This window comes from Oncorhynchus kisutch, linkage group LG8 (genome assembly GCF_002021735.2).
Source record: "Oncorhynchus kisutch isolate 150728-3 linkage group LG8, Okis_V2, whole genome shotgun sequence".
Classification (NCBI taxonomy): Eukaryota; Metazoa; Chordata; class Actinopteri; order Salmoniformes; family Salmonidae; genus Oncorhynchus; species Oncorhynchus kisutch.
The window spans coordinates 51,113,529-51,135,001 of NC_034181.2; the positions used below are offsets into that span (position 1 = coordinate 51,113,529).

General features: G+C 42.4%; 1 protein-coding gene across 1 annotated transcript in view; it reads right to left on the reverse strand.

Annotated features, from left to right (window-relative positions):
• LOC109895575 (MAM domain-containing glycosylphosphatidylinositol anchor protein 1) overlaps nt 1-21,473 on the reverse strand; it is a 410,076-nt gene that overhangs the window by 106,116 nt on the left and 282,487 nt on the right. The window contains exons 11-12 of the mRNA XM_031830541.1: nt 12,603-12,869; nt 12,171-12,319 (exon numbers count right to left, since the gene is read on the reverse strand). Of these exons, the coding sequence (XP_031686401.1) occupies nt 12,171-12,319; nt 12,603-12,869 (416 nt within the window). The remainder of the gene's footprint in view (nt 1-12,170; nt 12,320-12,602; nt 12,870-21,473) is intronic.

Sequence of the window (21,473 nt, forward strand, 5' to 3'; positions counted from 1 at the left end):
CTGGTTTTAAATGCATTTCCCAATGTCCTCAGGACATGGATAGACTTCCAATTTCAAAGTCCCTATTGAGCAATCTGCCTGACGAAAACATTCCTAAATTACAAACTCTTAAATATTTTTTTATAATATTGTAATGTTGTTTTGAGTTTTTCTCCAAATCAACTCTAACTTTGTAAACAATCCCACAATGCCCCGCGCTCAGCGTCACATGGTGGGGAAATATAAATCCATTCTCACCTTTCATATCAAATAAAATTGTATTGGTCACTTAGACATGGATAGCAGATGTTAATGAGAGTGTAGCGTATACTCGTAGGTTAAAAGACTTAAAACTATCGAGCTAGCTAGCAATTGCACATTTTATCCCTGAGAACTTCTACAGCTAACAACAATGGAAGGAGGGCTTCAGCAAGAAGTTGCTTCTCAAAGTCGACGCTGTCCTTACCATCAACGTGGCTTCTAAAGCATTTCAAACAGCCAGGAGTACCAGCAGAGACAGAGCATTGTCAAGGGCTTCTGTGAGCATGGAAGTGATAGAGCTAGCTTGCTACGGTTAGCTAGTGATTGAGCTAGCTTGCTACCGTTAGCTAGTTATAGAGGTACCGTGTTTAACTAACATCTTCTATCTAAATAACACTGATATCTTGTGTTCGGGGCTTTAAGGCAGTCTTTGTGGTTTTTATATGGGAAGAACATAAATTGTACAATATTAAACTAACAAATAATTTTTCAAGTTAGAATCCATGTACTGTATATTAGTTATTAAGGAGAGTGCACAGTTATGAACTTGAACGTGTATTAATAAACCAATTAGGCACATTTTGGCAGTCTTGATACAACATTTTGAACATAAATACAATGGTTCATTGAATCAGTCTAAAACTTTGCACATACACTGCTGCCATCTAGAACTGTGCCTAACCTGGAATATTACACTTTGGCCTTTCTCTTAGGGGGATCTAATGTGTTATATTCTCCTACATTAATTTTCAAAAACGTAAAAGTGTTTCCTTTCAAAATGATATCAATAATATGTAAACTCAGTAAAAAAAGAAACGACGCTTTTCAGGACCTGTCTTTCAAAGATAATTCATAAAAATCCAAATAAATTCACAGATCTTCATTGTAAAGGGTTTAAACACTGTTTCCCATGCTTGTTCAATGAACCATAAACAATTAATGAACATGCACCTGTGGAACGGTCATTAAGACACTAACAGCTTACAGAAGGTAGGCAATTAAGGTCACAGTTATGAAAACTTAGGACACTAGAGAGGCCTTTCTACTGACTCTGAAAAACACCAAAATAATGATGCCCAGGGTCCCTGCTCACCTGCGTGAACGTGCCTTAGGCATGCTGCAAGGAGGCATGAGGACTGCAGATGTGGCCAGGGCAATAAATGGCAATGTCTGTACTGTGGCACGCCTACGACAGCGCTACAGGGAGACGGACAGCTGATCGTCCTCGCAGTGGCAGACCACGTGTAACAACACCTGCACAGGATCAGCACATCCAAACGTCATACCTGCGGCACAGGTACAGGATGGCAACAACAACTGCCTGAGTTTCACCAGGAACGCACAATCCCTCCATCAGTGCTCATACTGTCCGCAATAGGCTGAGAGAGGCTGGAATGAGGGTTTGTAGGCCTGTTGTAAGGCAGATCCTCACCAGACATCACCGGCAACAATATTTCCCATGGGCACAAACCCACCGTCACTGGACCAGACAGGACTGGCAAAAGTGTTCTTCACTGACGAGTCACACATTAGTCTCACCACAGGTGATGGTCGGATTCGCTTTTATCGTCCAAGGAATGAGCGTTGCACCGAGAACTGTACTCTGAAGCGGGATCGATTTGGAGGTGGAGGGTCCGTCATGTCAGTGTTCTGCCAAGGCCAGTGAAGAGCCCGGATCTCAATGCCATTGAGCACATCTGGGACCTGTTGGATCGGAGGGTGAGGGCTAGGGCCATTCCCCCCCAGAAATGTCCCGGAACTTGAAGGTGCCTTGGTGTAAGAGTGGGGTAACATCTCACAGCAAGAACTGGCAAATCTGGTGCAGTCCATGAGGAGGAGATGCACTGCAGTACTTAATGCAGCTGGTGGCCACACCAGATACTGACTGTTACTTTTGATTTTGATCCCCCCTTTGTTCAGGGACACATTATTACATTTATGTTAGTCACATGTCTGTGGAACTTATTCAGTTTATGTCTCAGTTGTTGAATCTTATGTTCATACAAATATTTACACATGTTAAGTTTGCTGAACATAAACGCAGATGACAGTGAGAGGACGTTTCTTTTTTTTGCTGAGTTTAGATCCTTGCTTCCATTCCTGAGCTACAGGAAGTTAGATTTGGGTATGTCATTTTAGATTAAAATTGAAAAAAAGGGTCCGATCCTTGAGAGGATATACAGCACCAACAACATAAATATCTGATACACACTAAGAAAAGAGGGTTCTTTGGGAAGGGTGATAGTTCTATGTGGAACAATGATGACTCAAAGAACCCATTGAGCCTGATTCAACTTCAATTAACACACAAATAATATCCATGGACTTACTAACCTAAAAAAACTTTTCAAATGTATGGTTATTCAAAAGGTTCCACAAAGAACCTTTAAGATTTAACCTTCAAACCGACCTTTTAACCGACCTTTAACCTTCAAAGTGCTTTGAGAGACTAGTCAAGGACCATATCACCTCCACCCTACCTGACACCCTTGACCCACTCCAATTTGCTTACCGCCCAAATAGGTCCACAGACGATGCAATCTCAACCACACTGCACACTGCCCTAACCCATCTGGACAAGAGGAATACCTATGTGAGAATGCTGTTCATCGACTACAGCTCGGCATTCAACACCATAGTACCCTCCAAGCTCGTCATCAAGCTCGAGACCCTGGGTCTCGACCCCGCCCTGTGCAACTGGGTACTGGACTTCCTGACGGGCCGCCCCCAGGTGGTGAGGGTAGGCAACAACATCTCCTCCCCGCTGATCCTCAACACTGGGGCCCCACAAGGGTGCGTTCTGAGCCCTCTCCTGTACTCCCTGTTCACCCACGACTGCGTGGCCACGCACGCCTCCAACTCAATCATCAAGTTTGCGGACGACACAACAGTGGTAGGCTTGATTACCAACAACGACGAGACGGCCTACAGGGAGGAGGTGAGGGCCCTCGGAGTGTGGTGTCAGGAAAATAACCTCACACTCAACGTCAACAAAACTAAGGAGATGATTGTGGACTTCAGGAAACAGCAGAGGGAACACCCCCCCATCCACATCGATGGAACAGTAGTGGAGAGGGTAGCAAGTTTTAAGTTCCTCGGCATACACATCACAGACAAACTGAATTGGTCCACTCACACAGACAGCATCGTGAGGAAGGCGCAGCAGCGCCTCTTCAACCTCAGGAGGCTGAAGAAATTCGGCTTGTCACCAAAAGCACTCACAAACTTCTACAGATGCACAATCGAGAGCATCCTGGCGGGCTGTATCACCGCCTGGTATGGCAACTGCACCGCCCTCAACTGTAAGGCTCTCCAGAGGGTAGTGAGGTCTGCACAACGCATCACCGGGGGCAAACTACCTGCCCTCCAGGACACCTACACCACCCGATGCTACAGGAAGGCCATAAAGATCATCAAGGACATCAACCACCCGAGCCACTGCCTGTTCACCCCGCTGTCATCCAGAAGGCGAGGTCAGTACAGGTGCATCAAAGCTGGGACCGAGAGACTGAAAAACAGCTTCTATCTCAAGGCCATCAGACTGTTAAACAGCCACCACTAACATTGAGTGGCTACTGCCAACACACTGTCAATGCCACTGACTCTACTCCAGCCACTTTAATCATGGGAATTGATGGGAAATGATGTAAATATATCACTAGCCACTTTAAACAATGCTACCTTATATAATGTTACTTACCCTACATTATTCATCTCATATGCATACGTAGATACTGTACTCTATATCATCGACTGCATCCTTATGTAATACATGTATCACTAGCCACTTTAACTATGCCACTTGGTTTACATACTCATCTCATATGTATATACTGTACTCGATATCATCTACTGTATCTTGCCTATGCTGCTCTGTACCATCACTCATATATCCTTATGTACATATTCTTTATCCCCTTACACTGTGTATGAGACAGTAGTTTTTTTTGGAATTGTTAGTTAGATCACTTGTTCGTTATTACTGCATTGTCGGAATTGGAAACACAAGCATTTCGCTACACTCGCATTAACATCTGCTAACCATGTGTATGTGACAAATAAATTTGATTTTGATTTGATTTGAGAAAGGTTCTTTATAGAACCATAAAAAGGGTTCTTTAGAGCCCCAATAAGTGTTGTAACCATATATAGAACCATTCGTTTTTAGTGTGTAGGGTCCATTATCTTCTACCTGGACATTAGTTCTATTGTCCTTTTAGAGTTGCTTCTTCCTTACATACTATACATTGATAAACTTCCTAGCAAAGACAATTGGCCAAATTGGCAGTGGTGTATTCCATCTCTCAGTTATCACGCTATCATTCAACAACCCCACAAACTATTCACATTGAAGAGCAGAAAGAGCGCTCAAACTCACTCAAAAAATGTATCCTAGGGAGATGCTAAGTCCCATGTATCCCAGCCGACGCTTACTTACTGTAAGGTATGAGTTTTAAAGACCTGACGATTAGCTATTCAGCCGCACAAATGCAAGCTGGCTAATTCAGCCCCCCAATTTCCTCTCTCCCCCATCTGACCCACAGGTGTGTGTGTGTGTCCTTGTGTGATTGTGTGTGTGCTTTTTGGGGGAGGAATCCTGCCGCTCTTATATAATTCATCAAGATACTTCCTCTCTTCCTCTCTCTCTCTCTTCTTCTCTCTCCCGCTCTGTTCCGTTATCCCTCCCTTACCCTCTCCGTCTCTCTGGCCATACTGTATACTTACGTCGAGTTTATAATTGCGGGACTGCACATGTCTGCATTTTTGTGCTATGCAACTATGTAGGGTCGACATTTTGCTCACAGTAGCTATTTGTAGTTATTGCATTGCAGGCTATGTAGAGTATACATTTAATAGCACATGTCATGTCATGACATATCAGCTCCAAGACAGGAAATACATTAACGTAAAACAACATCAATATTAACAGTCAAGTAAAACAACCAATTTGTACACATAGGCCTACACACTCTCATATGTGTTACCCATGCTGCAACAACCAATACCAATAGCTAGTGGCTGGTGGGGGGGGGGGGGGGGGGTATATTCATCACAGGCTTCAAGACAGAGGAAGAAGACAGAGGAAGAAGACAGAGGAAGAAGTGAAAACAAAGCAGTTTTGGCATTTATTAAGATGACTCATGTACTGGAGGCAGCTCTACAGAGTGGTTAATAGCTGGCACAGCCATAAAGTAATACAATATTATTTTAAACCTAACCCTAAACACACTGCTACCACTAATGCCTAATCCTAACCTTAAATTAAGACCAAAAAGGCCATTTTTGTTTTCAGACATTTTTACGATATGGTCTGTTCTGTTACAATAGCATTGATGCTCACCTTTAAGATGCTTGTCTCCCCCTGCTGGCTGTTTGCAATATGCTCAGTTAATGTTACCCTGACCTCTGTCATGTGACATGGCTAATCAGGAAGTGATGGTGTGTTAATGCAGAGCTCCTTTCACTTATTAGCTGTGTTCGAATACCCATACTAACATACTGTATACTACATACTTAATTCATGAGTATATACTATATGCTATATACTATTAGTCCATTTTAGTATACAGTAAACTAACAGTATGCTTTCAGTTGAGTGTACTAGCTCTTTGCCCGTCTACCGGAAGTTGATGCTGTTCCAATGCAACCTCTTGATAGCTAGTTAGCATAACAAATGACTAGTTAGACATTTTACGACTTCGGGTGTGTTCTTAAATTCAATATGGAGTGCCAGAGTGCTCACGTTAATTCAGAGCGTTATCAAATTGTGCATTTCTAAATTCAGAGCGTTTCGCTCATGGAGCACACACTGGACGCTCTGGCCGAGGAGTAGGGTTGATTTGAGCGTTCTGACCTTACAACGGCATTCAAGCACCCAAGCTATCATTGACTAGCTTGTTAGCTACTTCCACTCTGACCATTCTTCTCGCCCTAGCAGAGATGGTTAGGCAGTTTCATGTTATCCAGAGTGTCGGTGACTGTAACTGTGCTGCTGGCAACAATTTAATTACGCCTTTTTGCCACCGGCCATATTCAACGGGTGTTGAGCGCTCTTATATTCATTATTCTGAGCTCTGGTACACAGACGAGAGTGCTCTGAAATTGGAGAAGATAGCCAGAGCGAATTTACGAAAGCAGCCAAATGTCCATTGAGAACGCATATCATTTAGCTAAGAATGAAGTGTATAATCAAGTCAACAAACGTTGTGTAGTTAGATAGCCTATAGTTAATATATTCGCAAGTTTGATGTATAAGTAGCCAACTAACATAGCTAGCTAACATAATGCTACATACTGATGTAATGATATGCTATGTGATACGTTAGAACAGAGTAGCTAACAAATTGTCAGCCAACATAACATGTAAGATAACTTATTTGAAAATAAATTATTTTACAGTGCCTTGCAAAAGTATTCATCCCTCTTGGCATTTTTCCTATTTTGTTGCATTACAACCTGTAATTTAAATGGATTTTCATTTGGATTTCATGTAATGGACATACACAAAATAGTCCAAATTGGTGAAGTGAAATGAAAAAAAGAACTTGTTTCAAAAATTAACGAAAAAATTAAAAACAGAAACGTGGTGCGTGCATATGTATTCACCCCCTTTGCTTTGAAGCCAAAAAATAAGATCTGGTGCAACAAATTACCTTCAGAAGTCACATAATTAGTTACATAAAGCTCACCTGTATGCAATCTAAGTGTCACATGATCTAAGTATATATTCACCTGTTCTGAAAGGCCCCGGAGTCTGCAATACCACTAAGCAAAGGTCACGACAAAGCAAGTGGCACCATGAAGACCAAGGAGCTCTCCAAACAGGTCAGGGACTAAGTTCTGGAGAAGTACAGATCAAGGTTGGGTTATAAATATCAGAAACTTTGAACATCCCATGGAGCACCCTTAAATCCATTATTAAAAAAATGGAAAAGGGCCTCCCGGGTGGTGCAGTGGTTAAGGGCGCTGTACTGCAGCGCCAGCTGTGCCATCAGATTCCCTGGGTTCACGCCCAGGCTCTGTCGTAACCGGCCGCGACCGGGAGGTCCGTGGGGCGACGCACAATTGGCCTAGCGTCGCCCGGGTTAGGGAGGGCTTGGTCGGTAGGGGTGTCCTTGTCTCATTGTGCACCAGCGACTCCTGTGGCGGGCTGGGCGCAGTGTGCGCTAACCAAGGTGGCCAGGTGCACGGTGTTTCCTCCGGCGCATTGGTGCGGCTGGCTTCCGGGTTGGATGCACGCTGTGTTAAGAAGCAGTGGTCGGTAGGGGTGTCCTTGTCTCATCGTGCACCAGCGACTCCTGTGGCGGGCTGGGCGCAGTGTGCGCTAACCAAGGTGGCCAGGTGCACGGTGTTTCCTCCGGCGCATTGGTGCGGCTGGCTTCCGGGTTGGATGCACGCTTGGTTGGGTTGTGTATCGGAGGACGCATGACTTTCAACCTTCGTCTCTCCCGAGCCCGTACGGGAGTTGTAACGATGAGACAAGATAGTAGCTACTACAACAATTGGATACCACGAAATTGGGGAGAAAAAGGGGTAAAATAAATAAATAAAAAATTTAAATGGAAAGACTGTGGCACCACAACAAACCTGCCAACAGGGGCCGCCCACCAAAACTCACAGACCAGGCAAGGAGGGCCTTAATCAGAGAGGCAACAAAGAGACCAAAGATAACCCTGAAGGAGCTGCAAACCTCCACAGCGAAGATTGGAAGCCATTGCTTAAAGAAATAAATCAGAAAACACATTTGGTGTTCTCCAAAAGGGGAGTGGGAGACTCCCCAAACATATGGAAGAAGGTACTCTGGTCAGATGAGGCTAAAATTGAGCTTTTTGGACATAAAAAAAAAAACTCTCTCTCTGGCGAGACATCACCTCTCATCACCCCAAGAACACCATCCCTGGTGGCAGCATCATGCTGTGGGGATGTTTTTTATTGGCAGGGACTGGGAAACTGGTCAGAATTGAAGGAATGATGGATGGCACTAAATACAGGGAAATTCTTGAGGGAAATCTGTTTCAGTCTTCCAGAGATTTGAGATTGGGACAGAGGTTCACCTTCCAGCAAAGCAAATGGGGCGGCAGTGTAGCCTAGTGGTTAGAGCATTGGACTAGTAACCAAAAGGTTTCAAGTTCAAATCCCCGAGCTGACAAGGTACAAAATCGTTCAAAGTCGTTCTGCCCTTGAACAGGCAGTTAACCCACTGTTCCTAGGCCATCATTGAAATTAAGAATTTGTTCTTAACTGACTTGCCTAGTAAAATAAAGGTAAATCAAATTTTAAAAATGACCCTAAGCATACTGCTAAAGCAACACTCAAGTGGTTTAAGGGGAAACATTAAAATGTCCTGGAGATTGCTGTACACCAGCGGAACCCATCCAACTTGAAGGAGCTGGAGTAGTTTTTCCTTGAAGAATGGGCAAAAATCCAAGTGCCAGGATGTGCCAAGCTGATAGAGACATACCCCAAGAGATTTGCAGCTGCAATTGCTGCAGAAGGTGGCTCTTCAAAGTATTGACTTTGGGGGTGTGAATAGTTATACACGCTCAAGTTTTCTGTTTTTTGTCTTATTTCTTGTTTGTTTCACAATAAAAACTGCTTTGCATCTTCAAAGTGATAGGCATGTTGTTTAAATCAAATGATACAACCCCCCAAAAAATCTGTTCTAATTCCAGGTTGTAAGGCAACAAAATAGGAAAAATGCCAAGAGGGTGAATACTTTCGCAAGCCACTGTATTACACTGCTCAACATTTTCTTAACATTTGTCATAATTAGTTAAAGCAATGAATTTGTATACGCTCTCATTTTCTTCAAATCTGAAAACGATGTATTGTCATCCCCATTTCCTGAATAATTGCATTATGGGCCCTAAAGTACAGAAAATGTGTCCTCTGCGTGTATACATCATATTTTGACGACTTTAGTTCAACATCCGAGAACTTTTGGCATACTAACGATATCCATACTATGACCAATAAGCATACTATATACTCAATTTACGTCACAAATTACATGGTTAGTGCGGTTATTATCAGTATTGGAACACAGGTATTGTCTGCAACAATTTGGTGTAATCCTCTTCATTCTACCAGCACTTTATGCCTTCTGAAGCAACTCTTTATTAACTTACTTACCTAAAGTGGTGGATTATGATTTTTTTAAACTTTGATTCATTTCATCGTAATTTTGGAGAGTATTATTTTGTAATGTAATGTGAAAGCATAGCCTTGAAACTGTGGGTTTACATTAATCGATACTGAACAAAAATATAAATGCAACATGCAACAATTTCAAAGATTTACTGAGTTACAGTTCATATAAGAAAATCTGTTAATTGAAATAAATAAATTAGGCCCTAATCTATGGATTTTTTTGGGGGGGGGGCGCTAGGGTGCAGCCATGTTTGGGCCTTGGAGGGCATAGGCCAACCCACTTGGCAGCCAGGCCCGCCCACTGGGGAGCCAGGGCAGGCCAATCAGAAGAAAGAAAAAAATCCCCACAAAAGAGTTTGTTGCAGACAGAGAAATAAGCTTTTTGTGCATATGGAACATTTCTCAGATTTTTTATTTCAGGTCATGAAACGTGGCACCAACACTACATGTTGCGTTAATATTTTTGTTCAGTGTACATACTTTCATGTTGTTTTCTTATGTAAGTATATGCTTGTTTTGTGTTAAATATACAGTACCAGTCAAAAGTTTGGACACACCTACTCATTCTGTTTTTTTTCTTTATTTATACAATGTTCTACATTATATAATAATAGTGAAGACATCAAAAAAAATGAAAAAACACATATGGAATCATGCATTAACCTAAAAAGTACATGTTATAAAATATATGTTATATTTGAGATTCTTCAAAGTAGCCACCCTTTGCCTTGATGACAGCTTTGCACACTCTTAGAATCCTCTCAACCAGCTTCACGAGGAATGCTTTTCCAACCGTCTTGAAGGAATTCCCACATATGCTGAGCAATTGTTGGCTGCTTTTCCTTCACTCTGCGGTACAACTCATCACAAACCATGTGGAGGCCAGGTCATCTGATCCAGCACTCCAGCACTCCACCACTCTCCTTCTTAGTCAAATAGCCCTTACACAGCCTGGAGGTGTGTTTTGGGTCATTGACCTGTCAAAAAACAAATGATATGATATGGCGAAAACCTGAGAAAAATCCAACCAGGAAGTGGGACATCTGAGGTTTGTAGTTTTTCAAAGCTTGGCCTACCGAATACACAGTGTCTATGGAGTCAAGTTGCACTTCCTACGGCTTCCACTAGATGTCAACCGTCTTTAGAAACTTGAATGAGGATTCTCCTATAAAGGAGGGGCTCATGAGACCTCTTTGAGTCAGTGGTCTGGCAGAGTGTCTCAGGCTCGTGATGCGCACTCCCGACAGATATACCTCTCGTTCCAGTGCTTTTCTTCAGACATAGGAATTCTCCGGTTGGAACATTATTGATGTTTTATGTTAAAAACATCCTAACGATTGATTCCATACATCGTTTGACATGTTTCTAAAGGACTGTAACGGAACTTTTCGAGTTTTTGTCTGGACAAAGTGCTCGCACCTCATGATGATGAATTAGTAGGCTGAACACGCTAACAACAAGTGGCTATTTGGACATAAATGATGGACTTCATGGAACAAATCAGTAATTTATTGTCGAACTGGGATTCTTGGGAGTGCCTTCTGATGAAGATCATCAAAGTTAAGTGAATATTTATGGTGTTATTTCTAACTTCTCTTGACTCCAAAATGGATATTTGGATATTTAGATATTTCTCTGGCTGTTTTGGGCTCTGAGCGCCGTTCTCAGATTATGCTTTTTCCATAAAGTAAAAAAAAAATCTGACACAGCTGTTGCATTAAGGAGAAGTCTATCTTTAATTCTGTGAATAACACTTGTATCTAGTATCTAATATAGTCAATTCTGACTTTGGCTCTGGCCCATCTAGTGGAAACCACTCAGTTCTACCTCCAGGGCAAGACTCATGATAATAAACGTCAACCTGCGATGTTTGAAACTGCCCACCCCGCTGTTACAACAATGGAGTCATTTTCTATGTGACACTGCCACTGTCATGATTAGGGAGGATATGCGTTTTGAGCAGGAGACTGCCAACTTTATAAAGAGAGTTTGTATCTGTCAGAGAGTATCTGTCCTCAATTAGCATGAGGAGAGGGGGGTGGAGGAGATGAGAGGAATGGAGAGGGGATGAGAGGGTGGAGAGGAGAGGAAGAGAGAAGGGGAGGAGAAGAAAGGGGAGAGGAGAATAGAGGAAGAGGAGAGGTGGAGATGGGCAATATGAGGGGAGAAGAGGCAGAGAGGAGGAGAAAGGAGAATAGAGAAGAAAGGGGAATAGAGGAGAGGAGGAAATAGGAGGAGGGGAGTAGAAGGGAGTGAAAGGATAATAGAGGAGAGGACAAGAAAATAAAGTAAAATAGAGGAGAGGAGAGGAAAGCATGGAGAGTGGAGGATAGAGAGGAAGAGGGGAAAGGGGAGAGGAGAGGCATGTAACTATGAGGAGAGGAAGAGAAGGGTGGAGAGAGGTGTCACTCTGGATCTTGGCTGCTCAGAGAGTGTTGTTAATGCAGTACAAGCTCCCATCGATCCATTGTCCACTCCCAACACAGCCTCAGCTATTCCCCTGGCTCAAATTATGAAGGCCCACGTTCACTTATTTCACTTCACACAACACTCAATATAGTGCTCCTGAGTGAGTGGTCAGTGAGTGAGTGAGTGTGTGTGTGTGTGTGTGCGCGTGTGTGTAGGCTCCTTCTGCAATGTGTGGGGGACTCTTTCTGCAATGTGTGTGCGACTCCTTCTGCAGTGTGTGTGAGGCTCCTTAAGCAGTGCGTGTGTGCGTGTGTGTGTGCGCGCGTTTGTGTTTGTGTGTGTGTGCGCATGCGTGTGTGTGTGTGACCCACCGTGCGGACGTTGACCCAGTAGCCGATGATGCGGTCTGTAGCTGCCGGCTCTCTCTGGGTCCATTGGAGGTTGTAGGAGTAGTTGTTGACCTTCTGAATGCGGATGGGGTTGGGCGTATCAAAGTAAAACTCTGCGTTGTATGGACGGGCTACAGTGTTGGGGGAGGGAGAAAGAAGAAGGAGAAGAGGGAGTGGGAGTTTTGGTTGGTTGGTTTGGTACTTTATGAATTGTGTATCAGAGGGTCAGACGCCCATTTATTTTAAAAGTTGTAATGCACTTCATTTTCAGTCCTATATTTTATGACATGAGAAACTGCTCTCTTTTCATCTTGTAGCCATAACCATATGGGTCCCATTATGTCTGTTGAAAACCAAACACTGCAATCCTAAATCCTAACACTACCAGGAACTCCAACCTCTTCTGGTACTCACACGAGACGTTGAAGGTGCAGGTGGAGCTGCCCACGCCGTTGCTGACGCGGCACTCATATGTGCCGTTGTTGCTGGGGTCCAGCTTGAATTTCAGCTGCGGGTTCTCCTGCGGGTTCGGGGTCAGGGAGGACAGGGGCTCGCCGTTTCGGACCCAGCGGACACTGGCCACTCGTGCCGGGTTGGACTTCTGAATGAGGCAGCGCAACGTCACAAACTGGTAGTTGGGTGAACGGACATCCTGAAAGACCGGGTCCAGGACTGGAGCGTCTGAGTGAAGGGGGAAAATAGTGTTAATTAATAAGTTATGTATGGGTTATAAACGTGTTATGACATACTTATGTAGGTAGCCTTCAAATAAAGTGTTCCCAAATAGCCTCCTCTCACAGTTTTTGAGAAAGACAGATCTTTAATGGAATAATGCAAGAAAGGGAGGTAGAGAGAGAGAGAGAGAGGGTAGAGGGAAGAGTAAGAAAGCAGAAAAGGAGATAGGTGTCTTCACAACAATGGTCCCAGCAAAATAATGAAAGGAGGAGAAACCTTGAATCATGATCAGTGGTTTAGTATTGTTCTTTACGTCTTAAGACGTAAGAAAACAATACTAAGCCGCTTGATAATCAATTAATTTTGTGGAATAAAACCCTGGCCTCTCTACAGCTTATCCCAGGAACCTCTCCCTGCATACAGTACCCTGCAGGAGAATAAAGACAAGGAGCAAGAGAGATGTCACACCTGACATGTGAAAACTGATATGTCGACATGATGGATCGGACGCCACGAGGCGCAGACGTTAGCGTCGTGCTAAGCACTAATCGTGTGTAATTAACATGTCAGAAGCTATCCACGGAGAATGACTGACTAGCCTCCAGGTCCAATGGCTAGCACCATAGCATAATTATACTGCTGCAAATCACCCCGCGCTGCCATTAAGCTAATAGGCTACTTATTAGCAAAGGATGCTAATGCAGAGCTAACGATGCCACGATACGTATGGGGTCACAAACGTTAGGGTTCACACGACGTTAGCCTTAAGCCACCGTTGAATTTGGTCTTTATTGGCAATGGCTATGTAATTATAGACTATGTTTTGGCCGTGTTTCAAAGAGACCTGGACGATAAGGGAGATGAAGTGTAGATTGTGGAGTTGATACCAAGGCCTGGTAATTGTACATTTTACATTTTTGTCATTTAGAAGACGCTCTTATCCAGTGCGACTTAGAGTAAGTGCATTCCTCTTAAGGTAGCTAGGTGGGACAACCACATATCACAGTCGTAGTAAGTACATTTTCCTCAATAAAGAAGTTGTCAGTGCTAGCAAGCCTAGGTAAAGTCCTTTGGGCTACTGGAATCCAGTAAATTATTATTATATCTGAGTACGCAAGCTTGAATCTTCTCATTGTAAGAATAACTCACTTGCTTAGAGCAGAATACCTACACTCTTAGAAAAAAGGGTTCCAATAGGGTTCTTTGAAGAGGGATAGGGTTCTACCAATAACTGTTTTGATCAGATGAACCCCTTTGTAAGGCAAAGGGTTCTATATAGAACCTTTAACATCTTAAGAACCATTTTTGGAAGAGTATTGATTCTTTGGAAGGCAAGAATGAGGGAGAGATGAGAGAGAGAAGCTGCAACCCCTCACCACCCCGAACACCGCTACGCCCCACTGACCCACACTCACCCAGACCTTGCCCCCCTTCACTCCACAGGGCCCAAAAGCGGGACCAGTGCAACTATGCGGAGGCCCTCAGTGGACAGGAGAACTCTGTAGGATTGAGTGAGATTAAACAGCTCCTCCAAGTTTACTTGTTCAATGAAGAAAAAGATAACAAATGTTTTCTGTTTTCCTGTTTCTCACTCTTATCAACATAGTAGTTAGTAGTTACTTTATTTTTTGACTGTGCTATTCTTTCTTTTTGTAACATGAGATCGCTATCAGTGAGCATGTGGAACATTGAGAGCCTGAACTCATCAACCTTTGGACCAAAGAGTTTAGCACTGTAGTAAAAAAAATCTTAAATATGTTGATGTCATCATTCTGCAGGAGACATGGTGTAAGGCAGACATTGTCAGTCACTGTCCCACAGGCTACAGAAAGGTAATTTTGCCGTCACAGAAACACAGCTCTGTCAATAGAGGCAGAGAATCTGGAGGATTGATCATTTGCTACAAAACCAAACTACACAATCAAATTGATCCCCTCAAAATGGGTAAATATCACATTTGGTTAAAAAAAAAATTTTTTAAACTTGTATTGACAGAAAAATATGTGTTCTTATGCACAATATATATCCCCCCCCAAAATCCCCATATTACTCAGAGGAGATATTTCCCATCCTTGAGGAAGAGGCGTGCCATTTCCAGTCCCAGGGAAATGTGCTCGTCTGTGGGGACATAAACGAGCGAACTGGAACACTACCCGTTCTAACAACCACACGAGGGGAGGGCTTTCTTACAGGCCATACTGCTCCCAACTGTCGTAATCTCCCCAATAGAAACAACAGTGACGGAGCCATCAACAAAAACGGAAGGGATCTGTTGCAGCTCTGTCGAAGCCTGGGTCTCTACTTTGTCAAAGGTAGGTTACTCTTTGGGGAGATTCACCTGTTGCTCACTTCCTGTCCACAGCACAGTAGACTATATGATTACAGACATATACCCTTTCTTTCCCAGCTCCTTCACTGTCAAGTCACTAAGACCTCTGTCTGATTACTGCCAAATGACATTGTTCCTCAAAAGAACAGACATGGAAAACAATCACACATTCACAGCCCAGTAAGCTTTACAAAATCAGAAATTCATACAGATGGGCCCAAAACAGCACATAAGAATAGCAGAAAGCAACCAGTAACCAATAAATTAAAACACTCTTAGATAATTTTCTGGATACCACATTCACTCACAGTAAAGAAGGCATACATCTACCAATAAAAAACATCAACAATATATTCTGGAAAACGGCAAAAGAAGCACAACTGAAATGGATGAAAAATGAACCAAAAAAGACCACAGATGAAAACTGGTTTGATGCAGATTGTCAAATGATAAGGAAAAAAATGTAAACAGTATTAAGCCAAAAGCACAGAGACCCAAATAATGGTGAATTACACCCTAATTACTGTGAGACTTTAAAACTATAATTGTACTGTACACTCAGAACCAAAAATGCACAGTACAACTTCAAGCAGCTAACACTAATTGAGGAGTCCATAAACACAAACATCTTCTCGCTAAATTGGAAAAACCTACAAAAAATCTAAACTAGAGAAATGAACAATACAAAATGGTAACATATTGGACCAGTCATTTTAAAACACTCTACAACACCGTTCAAACTGATGCAAACGCAGAACCATGCAAAATTCATGAAAAATCCATTGGACTCCCCAATTACTGACCAGGAGCTCTATAAGAAATGTCAGGCCCTCAAATTTAAAAAAGCATGCAGACCTGATGGAATTCTAAATGAGATGATCAAATTCACTAGTGCAAAATTTTAATTGGCTATATTAAAACTGTTTAATTTGAGTGTAGGTTATTTCCCTGACATCTGGAATCAAGGACGCATAACCCCAAGCTTTAAGAATGGAGACACATTTCAATTACATAGGCATTTGTTTGAACAGTAACCTGGGGAAGGTTTTCTGTAGACAAGAGATCTAAACTTCCTTAAAAAGCACAATGTCTTGATAAAAATTCTAATTGGATTTATACCAAAACATCGCACGACCAATCATATTTACACCCAACACACTCCACCAAAATAATACCAAAATGTACACTCAACTTATCGACTTCCAAAAAGAATTTGATTCTATCATTAAATCAATGTATTCTGGTAATAAGTGCAGCATCAAAATTGGCAAGAAAATAACATAATTCTTTAACCAGGGGCGGGGCCTTCGCCAGGGTTGCAGTCTAGGCCACAATTCAAGAACAATCCTCAGTCCCTGGTGCTAGTCACCACAATTCAGAGGTTAAATGTCTGCTGTTCGCAGATGACCTGTGCCTGCTGTCACCCACAGCAGAGCCTGAACCCCAAAAAGTAAAAAATTATGATTTTCCAGGGAATATCCAGATCTCAGGGAATTAGACCAAAATGCTCAATTAGTACAACATATATAGAGTACTGCACACACTACAATTTCTTACGTTTAAAAATGAGCTCAACTGGACACCTAAATGAGGCAGTGAATGAACTGAGAGAAAGCACGCAGGGCATTCTACGCCACTAAAAACTAATTCAAATTGAAATAAATTTGGCTAAAACTAATTGAATGTGTCATTGAACCAATTGCACTTCATGGCAGTTTTGGAAACATCTAAAATACATTAACATTACCAAGTCCTGCAATGACAAGATCTGAGCAAAGAATATAGTCTCCACATCCAGCTGGTTCATAAACCTGTTCTACTAACACACTGAAGCCTCAGGACAAGAACATCCAGTCAATCAGAATAAACCAAAACACAACACAGTCAAAACAAAATTACATTATTTATTAGGAAGCACAAGCAAAATGCAGTGCTATCTGGCCCTAAATTGACAGTACTGTACACCGTGGAAAATGGTTTGACCAAGATCAAAACCTTTCGGTAGACACAGGAATGCCTAGCTCCCTGTAGAGCAGTGGTTCCCAAACTTGTTATAGTCCCGTATCCCTTCAAACATTCAACCTCCAGCTGCATACCACCTCTAGCACCAGGGTCAGCACACTCTAAAATGTTGTTTTTTTGCCATCATTGTAAGCCTGCCACACACACACACTATAAGATACATTTATTAAACATAAGAATTTGTGTGATTTTTTGTCACAACCCGGCTCGTGGGAAGTGACAGAGAGCTCTTATAGGACCGGGGCACAAATTAAAATAATAATAGTCAATCATTTTGCTATTTATTCAACCATCTTACATATAAACATGTATTTGTGAATTTAATATTGTGAATAAATCACCACAGGTTAATGAGAAGGTTGTGCTTGAAAGGATGCACATAGCTCTGCAATGTTGGGTTGTATTGAAGAGTCTCATTTTCCACACACAGTCTGTGCCTGTATTTAGTTTTCATGCTAGCGAGGGCCGAGAATCCACTCTCACATAGGTACGTGGGTGCAAAGGGCATCAGTGTCTTAACAGAGCGATTTGCCAACGCAAGATACTGTGAGCGCAGCCCAATCCAGAAACCTGGCAGTGGCTTCTGATTAAATTACATTTTCACAGAACCGCTTTTTGCAATTTTGATGAGGCTCTCTTGTTCAGATATCGGTAAGTGGACTGGAGGCAGGCCATTAAAGGGAGAATGAAACCAGGTGTTTGTGTCATCCGTTTCGGAAAAGTATTTGGTAATTGCGCACCCAACTCAGGTGCTTTGCTATATAACATTTTACATTGTCCATAAACTTGAGTTCATTTGCACACAAAAAATCATACAATGATGGAAAGACCTGTGTGTTGTCCTTGTTAATGCAGACAGAGAAGAACTCCAACTTCTTAATCATAGCCTCAATTTTGTCCCGCACATTGAAAATACTTGCCGAGAGTCCCTGTAAACCCAGATTCAGATCATTCAGGCAAGAAAAAACATCACCAAGATAGGCCAGTCGTGTGAGAAACTCATCATCATGCAAGCGGTCAGACAAGTGAAAATTATGGTCAGTAAAGAAAACTTTAAGCTAGTCTCTCAATTAAAAAAACATGTCAATACTTTGCCCCTTGAAAACCAGCGCACTTCTGTATGTTGTAAAAGTGTTACATGGTCGCTGCCCATATCATTGCATAGTGCAGAAAATACACAAGAGTTCAGGGGCCCTGCTTTAACAAAGTTATCAATTTTCATTGTAGCGTTCAAAACGTCTTTCAAGCTGTCAAGCATTCCCATGGCAGCAAGAGCCTCTCGGTGGATGCTGCAGTGTACCCAATTGGTGTCGGGAGCAACTGCTTGCATGTGCATTACACACTTCACTATGTCTCCCTGTCATGGCTTTTACACCATCGGTACAGATACCAACACATCTTGACCTCCAAAGTCCAATTTATGTCACAAAGCTTTCCAGTACTTTAAAATTATCCTCTCCTGTTGTCCTGGTTTCCAATGGTTTGCAGAAGAGGATGTCTTCCTTAATTGACCGCCCATAAATGTAACGTACATATACCTGGTGCTGTCACAGGCCCCGCCACATCTGTTGACTCATCCAGCTGTAACGCATATAATTCACTGGCTTGTATGCGAAGCAGTAACTGTTTCAAAACATCTCCTGCCATGTCACTAAATTCGTCGTGAAACAGTGTTGTTTGATGAAGGCATTGTCTGTATCGTTCTTTTTGCCTTTTCCCCCAGCATTGTCCCAGCCATAACCGTGGCAGCAGGAATAATTAAGTCCTCCCTAATAGTATGGGACTTGCCTGTCCTAGCCACTCGGTAGCTCACCATATACGAAACTTCTAGACCCTTCTTATTAATGGTATCTGTTGCTTTTATACATGCCTTACTACTTGAAAGTCGTCTTAATTCTCACTCAAAACCTCCTGTGGCTTATTTTTCAAATTGGCTGATGGTTTCATTTTATTTTTGGCAGTGAAAATAAAAAAATAAAAAAATAAAATAAAAACTCACCCAAATGTATAGCCCCGTTGGAAAATATAAATGGACTGTTTGAAAATGTGAAGATTTTTTTTTTATGTGAAGAATTATAATTTTTAAAACGTGAATCACATTTTTATTTGGCGTAGTTTGGGAATAGCTGCTGTAGAGGAAAGGCAACCATAGCAGAACACGAGACAGAGCTGCATTTCCTGACAAAATGTCAAAAATATAAAACAATGAGAGAGTGTAATTTCTCCAAATTTGAAACCCTTATTCAAGGTTTCAAAGACCACTCGGATGAGAATAGGCTACCCATCCTGTTGGGGGAGGATGCAGAGAGCTGTGGGTTGGCAGCGCACTACATTGCTGCCTGCCATAAAATGAGGGTCAATGTCTGACAGACCAACAAACCTGCCCATGTCCTCTCTGCCTTTGTTACTGTTCACTGAATGGTTATTTTGACCCTTGATTATTGCTGTTACTGTTGTCCTGTTGACAATATGTATTATTATTATTTTAATTATGTTAATATTGCAAATTGGTAATATGTCTGTCTATTGTTACGTCTTGAGAATTGGATTGAATTGAATTGAGAGAGAGAGAGAGGGGGGGGGGGGGCAGAGGAGGACACCCAAAGAGAGAGAGAAATAGAGAGCAAGAATTAGAAAGAGGGTGAGTGAGGGAGAGTGGTAGGACACAGTAGTAACCTCTGGAGAGAGAGAGTCAGAGAGAGGGAAGAAAGAAAGGAAGATTGAGAGGAATTGAGAGAATGGGAACAGTGGAAGCCCCTAGAGAGAGACCATGAGCGAGCGAAAGGGAGGGAAAAAAAGATATACAATATAAATGAGATGAGAGAGGAAAAGATAAAGGTGGCTGTGAGAGAGAAGGAGAGAGGAGGAAAAGCGACAGAACAGGGGGCAGAGAGACGTAAGGTGAGGCTTGTTGATAAAGTGATGTAGTGGTGGCTTCGTATCTTGCCAGTCAGCAGTTGGTGTCTTCATCCAAGAAACGTGGTGCACGGATGGGACCACTGACAAAATGACTCCGCAACAGGCCTTACTGTCTCCCCTATATATTTTCCTTGGCGGCTCGTGCTACGCTAGAATGTTTCAATTTCACGATGCCGTAATCCCCGTAAACAGAATCATCGTCCGTCTTATTGGAAACAACAAATATCTGCCGTAATCCTCGCTCTAACTCACACACACAGAAACATACACACACATACACACGCACACAGACAGATACAGATGGAAATACAGGGAGAGACAGACAGACAGACAGATATTAATGTGGGCAGACTCTCTCTCTCTCTCACACACACACAAACACAGCTTTCCCAGCGTGTTAGTCAAGTTTGTACACCCTCTTGTAGTAATGCATGAAGACATGACATTTACAGTACGGTACACTCCAGGGAGATTGATCTGCATCAAGTGTAAGGGAGAAAAGGTGGTGGGGGGGGGGGGGGGGGGGGTGATGGAGAAAGATAGATGACGGAGAGCATGTGTGGTGTAAGAGAGAAAGACTGCACATGACTGAGGAGCACAGACAGAGCGAGGGAGGGAGGGAGAGCAAAAGGGACACAGAAGAGAGAGTGAGGTGGCAAGGGAATAGGAGAGAGGGAAAGAAAGACAAAGAGAGAGGGAGAAGGATAGTGACAGAGAGATGCGGTGAGATGCCGTCTGATTGATGATGATGAGAATAGCAATGAAGAAGAACATCCATGTCACGGTGAGAGGAGTGATAAAGAAAGGGAAGGCAAGGGAGAATAAAATGAGGAAGAGGAGAAAGGGAGAGAAGGAGGGAGGAAGAAATAAAGAGGGTTGTCCACTTATAGGCACAGTAAAAAAAATTATAGCATCTTCCCGCGTATCGATCAACGGTGCTAAATGAAGGGTTGAAAAACAAACCTGATAAACTAAACAAATAAATACAAAGTAGGAGGGAAGGAGAGTTTAGTTAAGTTCATTCGGATCCCTGTTAGCTGCACATGCATCAGCTACTCTTCCTGGGTTCCACATAAAACGTATAAATACATTACAAATTATATACAAAAACAGCATAAGATATGACATTAATTAAAATAAAAAAATCATAAAATAAGAGTTATATATTGGAAAGACACCAAGAGACAACAAAAATACTAATTAGACACTATTCATTTATTCTGCACATATTCATACTTTGATAAGCAATAAGAGTTCAATTAAATCTTTAGAAAGAAGAGAGGCGCTGTGATACAATATGTTTTTTAAAATCTGTATTTTAAAGTTAAACTTGCTTTTTG